The following is a 5,643-nucleotide window of genomic DNA, read 5'->3' on the forward strand; positions in this document are numbered from 1 at the left end:
ATATTATGTAATGTATTATAAATTATGTAATATTACAAAATAATAATTATACATTTTTCTAACCTAACTCTTGTCAACCAATATTTAATGGGTAACTACAATTAGATTTATCATTTATAAACATAGTATCAAACACATTTTAACCAATTATTTATATTAGAATTCAATTTATAAGTATGATATATTTTCATTGAATCCCTTATTTCCAAATTTATGTTTCATATTTTCTACCAAATAAACCGTACTTGATTGAATTTTATGTCTAATAGAACTCTAAACTTTCAATTACATATCTAGCAGATCCATAAATTTTTAAAAATATCAAAATTCAAAGATTAAATTTGTAAATCTGAATGTTTCAAAGACTAAATAGAAACAAACTTCAAATTCAAAATCTAAATTTGTAATTTAACCTAAGTACTTTTATACACATTTAATGAATGAAAAGATAAAAATTTCACACAAGTTCAAATACTAAGATTAGAATTTAAGATAAGTTCAACAATATTCATACGTAGTACAAATATGGATTAAAAATTCACAAATTATGACAAGTAAATGAAGCTAATTTTATTTATTACAAAAAGATCTTAAAAAAAAAAAAAAAAACCCTACTACTACTACTATTTGAAACGTCATTTCTCTAAGCCACACTACAAAGCAACCAAATATTATCAAGACTTCATTAACATTAACCAATTAGTAATGAACATCTATCTTACAATTACCTCCTCCTCATTTTCAATAAATATGCTACAAAAGATTGAATATTTTACATAAGGAGAATAATTGTTACTGGGTTATGATGATGGTATGCCAACTATCAATCCTTGAGAATGGGATCTTCCCAGCACTTGTCTTGGAACCCATTGTTTTATTTCCTCAAAAGCACACAATGTTTCTGAATCAAGCCCTCCAGCAAACTGCCCAACCAAAAGAACTTATTTGCATCACAACCAACCACCATTTTCATCTACTAATGGCAAAATATTGTGAAATATTGTGAAAGATTGAGAGCTTGTTACCTGGTGAGTTCTGTATGCAAAATGAATTCCCTGAAGTAGGAGAGATTCCTGGTTGGATTCTTTATCCGAACTACGAATGGAATCCAGCTCCGTTTTCACTCTTTTCATGTACATCTTGGCCAGATTCATAGACGCTTGCTTTATCTGTAAAGGGTTGGAAATTGAAATTATAAGTTGTATGAAAATGGATAGGCTAGTAGACTTCATATTTGATGAGAGATTTTTATGTTATCAGACTGCATACCTTACTCATGATTCCCGAGTCTAGCATCCAATTTGTTGGGAGTTTCAGGTCCTGATAAGAATGCATGGCAGTACTCCGAAGAGCAATTAAGCGTTGTATGCCTCGCTCTGACCTTTCATTATACGACGAAAGAAGGAAAAATCAACACCAAATACGAATTGGTTAATAAAAAGTTATCAAATGTGTTGGGAGTTCTAACTTGTCTAACAAACTCGCCATCTTCTTCAAGGCTGCCTCACATGGAGAACTAGTGTCATCCTTGTAAAATGAGATTTCATTTTCCAACAGTTTGAGTGCACGGTATTCTATGGCTGCTTCTCGCATGGCATCGGCTTTTTTCTCAGGCCACTTGAAATGCTTTAACACAGCTCGCTCATCAGCCTGCAGACAAACATTTAACATTCAATAATATAACGGGGAGGAGAGCATGCATAAGGTCATCCTTTCTCACCATCACTATTTTCACATTGTTTAGAAGTAATTTGCCAGTATTAATCAATTTAGCATGTTTGGAAGCAATTTTCAAATAGTTAAAATCACTAGTCATTTTTCAAAATCACTCATTTTATGTGAAACCAAACATTAAATTGATTTTGAATTACCGAAGACATATTTGGGACTTGGGAGTGATTTTGAACAGAAAAAATGATTTTAACTATTTTCTAAATCACACCCAAGCAGGCCCTTAATACATGTAACCTATTAGCCGTTACAGAGTGGGCCTCAATAGAACACTATCAGAAAAGTGCTACTTATAGGCACAACAAGAACATCGACCACTAACTCAAATGCAGCAACACATTTATCATGAAGAACAACATCGATTAATCAGCTCTAGCAAGAAGCAGTTTCAGTAGTTATTTCATCTGAATACTGTCATTCTGCGTTTTTCTTAATTATAAGCTGAAGAGACATTAATTAGAAAGAAATTAGTGGAATTAATGTTAAATCTCAGTTTACGTGCATAAACATGTTTCCTTCTGTTTTTAGGACTCAAGTACACCGAGAAACAAATGGCATATTCAAAGAGATCAACAACCATTATCAGTTGGAGATAAGATAACATATGAGTAACGTACGTAGAATTTCAGCACAGTAAATTTCCCCAAATGACAAAGTTAGATAATCATCCAGAGTTTCTGGTTTCAAGCAAAATGTACAAAAGTGTACAGTTGGCCAGTCAACATCAACAAGGACTTCACCCCAAAATGAACAAAGGAAAAGCCACGTCATTCTAAACCAACAGGTTCTAGAATTTGAGTGCAGAATAGATTTTTGGGTCCAAAAGAAATAAAAAAATCAAAATTCACCACCTCACATGTCGCACTGCCTAAAGAGGATAAAGTTCACCGAGGAAAATGCAATAGAGGATGGTCCCAAGGTAGCAGAGTTTTGTTTTTCCAGGATGATTCAGCCATTTTACAAATGTTAAAACCTTCCAATTAGAAGCTGAGTAGCCAGGAAACCAAAGAGCGAGTCCCGGAAATATGTCCTCCAGGGACAACCCGACTAGCAAATACTAGTTAGTGTACAAAATCAATAGACTCCATGGGGTGGGGAAAAAAAAAAAGAAGATGAAACTGGATCCAGTCAATTGTACATTTAGAAGTCAGAAGGGGGGCCATCTTAGGACAGTCTAAAGAATAACAATGCGACCAGCATTAGCTATTATAGGAAGGCACTAGCCGAGCACAAAGTCATCACATTGTTTTCTTTTGTTGTTCAATATTGTAGGGCGAAAGATTGAACCAATGATTTTTAAGATGGTAATTGATGCCTTAATCCACTTAACTATGCCCCGATCGACATAAAATCATTACATGTTGAAAGGTTGATTAGATCATTGCCGTTTCTCCTGATAAACCAGACCATATTAAGGGATAATAACAATAAATCTTCTGCATTGTTAGACATGATATGGCCCACTACACCCAGAATACTTTATCTTAAAACTAGCCCTTTCCATAGATGTACACACAATAATTAAAAAAAAAAAAAAAAAAAACTGATAGAGATAAAAGAGACCAAAAGTAAAGATTTACCAATGATGAAAGTTGGGAATCAAGCCAGTCGACAAACTTGAGGACATCTTCTATATCCGTATGAGCTGCAACAAGCACCTTGTCAATGAGGCCATTGATGAACTCTCCTTTGGTTTCAATATCTGCTTTTATCTGGAAATTCAACATGGGACTTAATTTTTCTATGTGGGTTAGATTTAATTCAATCAAATCAACAAAAATCATGGCCTTACCGCTAAAAGATGCGCAGAACGATTCTGAATTTCCCCAACAATGCTATTATGCGCATTGATCGCAGCCGGTTTACCCAACAATGGAGGATCTCTCTTCCCCTCTTTCTTTCTTAACGAGTGAAAGATGCGTACGAGGTCTGGAGATTTCTGTGTGGCCGCTACTCGGGGCATGGACTGGACAGGAAGAGGCGGCGGCGGTGGCGGCGGCGCCGCCCGTGGTGGTGGAGCCTTGCATTCCAAATCTCTAACATCCCGACACGAACTCGAAGGTCGGGTCTCCAACTTTCCATTTACAAGTTTCTGATTGTCCTCGGCGTTTCGTTGCGAGTCCTCTGCAACTGACTCCCTCTATAACCACGAACAGAAAATCGAAAACAATTCTGAAATTCCTTCATAAAATTTCAACCACAAATAGAAAGTAATTTTCAAAGAAACAACAATGGCGTCTTCTTCCTCACCTGGTCGTTATTGCTAACACTAGCGAGCTTCGCTTCAGCAGCGGCTAGGTCACGAACGAGCAAATCGTTGTGCGATTGAAGTTCCATGTTCAAGCTCTGAGACTTCTGCAACTCCTCCTTCAACACCACTAATTGAGACTGCAAATCTTTAATCAAATCCTCCGCAAAACAAAGCTTCTCCTGCAATCCACTCTTAACTCCATTACAATCCTCAACATTCGCACACGGACCCGTACCAGAAAGAGAACGCCGGTGCGAAACTTGCTTGAGACCACCACGGTTGACCGTTCGAGCCAAGACTCCAACATTCTCACCATCCCTCCCCTTCTTAGGAGCAATCGGCGTCAGAGATCTGATAACTTTCGAACTTTGCTTCTTCACACCAGACTGAGGCGTCGATTCAACTGCCGATACAGAAACCATCCGCTTAGGCGACTCCATAGCCTTCAAAGAAACCCTTCCGCCGCGAGATGACGTCGTAAAGTTCTTCAGAGGAGTTGATTTCCCTCTCTGCTCCATTAAAACTTAGTGGAGGAGCCGAGAATTCACACGGTGGTGCCGCCGTACTGCCTCGGTTATAAACCGGCGAATTACCTGGTGGCCGCCGCCATGCACCGGCCAAACCTCAAAGCCATTAGCTGAAGAGAGAGAGAAAAAAGTGGAAAATATTTGTAATGAAAAGACAAGCACAGCGAAGCACCAAACAAAAAGAAAGCTCTACGTCAATGAGGATTGATTAACAATGGCGATTAAACGCACTAGTCCGCCATTAACTTAACTTAGAATCTTGAATTGAACCAACCAACCAATTGGGTGTTCGTTTGTTTGTATTATGGATTTGAATTTCGAGATCAAATGGTTGATCATGCCATTGTTGGACCACTTTCCAGTTATTGAATCAAACTTACAAAGATGAAATGGGAAGGTCGCCGCTCAACATCATCTTTGTTGTTTTTCCCTTTTCTTTTTCTTTTTCCTTTTGAGTTTGGTGGAAAGATTTTTGCCAATTGAAAATTACGCATGAAATGAAAAGGAATTTCGCCGAATTCTCCATTTTTATGCTCTACCATCATTGCGTCTTGAATTCACACACGCATTTTATTTGGTAATTGTTTTTAAGAGAAACTTTTTTAAATATAACAAAATATAATGTTCGATAGATTGATAGATAGTCATGGATGGATACTTAGATTTCGCCATATTTATAAATAGATTTATTCATTTTTTTTATATTCGAAAGTAGTTTCATTTTCTTTTATTTAGATTTAGTTTTTATTTAATTTTTATATTTTAAAATATTATTATTGAAATCTTTAAAGTAAAATGTTACAACTTTTTTTAAGAAATTTTTATTTTAATTTATCTCTAAATTTCAAAATTTACACTTTTAAACTCAAATTTTCAGAAAATTCTCATTTCAATTTTTGGCATAGTCTACTAATTATTTAAAATAATTATGAAATAAAATTTTTAAATTACTTTTAATAATGATAAAAAATAGTAAAACTTAATTCATTTAATAGACATTAACACAAAATATAAAATAAGTATCTGGTAAAAATTTGATGTTTAAAGTGTCAACCTAAGAACCAAATTAAAACAAAACTTCATATCAAAGGTAAAATGGTAACTATTTGAAACCTAAAATCTAAGGGAAATTTG

General features: G+C 35.4%; 1 protein-coding gene across 1 annotated transcript; it reads right to left on the reverse strand.

Annotated features, from left to right (window-relative positions):
* Nucleotides 1–455: 455 nt before the first annotated feature.
* LOC120089330 (hydroxyproline-rich glycoprotein family protein) lies at nucleotides 456–5,070 on the reverse strand. The gene is made up of 7 exons (XM_039046800.2): nucleotides 3,982–5,070; nucleotides 3,524–3,871; nucleotides 3,312–3,443; nucleotides 1,469–1,650; nucleotides 1,270–1,381; nucleotides 1,026–1,169; nucleotides 456–923 (listed from the first exon to the last, which is right to left on the reverse strand). Exons 1-7 carry the CDS (start codon nucleotides 4,498–4,500, stop codon nucleotides 801–803), a joined length of 1,560 nt encoding a protein of 519 aa, XP_038902728.1. The 5' UTR covers nucleotides 4,501–5,070; the 3' UTR covers nucleotides 456–800.
* Between the last annotated feature and the right edge of the window lie 573 nt (nucleotides 5,071–5,643).

Source organism: Benincasa hispida, chromosome 1, assembly GCF_027475165.1.
Source record: "Benincasa hispida cultivar pf3 chromosome 1, pf3_genome.v1.1, whole genome shotgun sequence".
In the NCBI taxonomy this organism is placed as follows: Eukaryota; Viridiplantae; Streptophyta; class Magnoliopsida; order Cucurbitales; family Cucurbitaceae; genus Benincasa; species Benincasa hispida.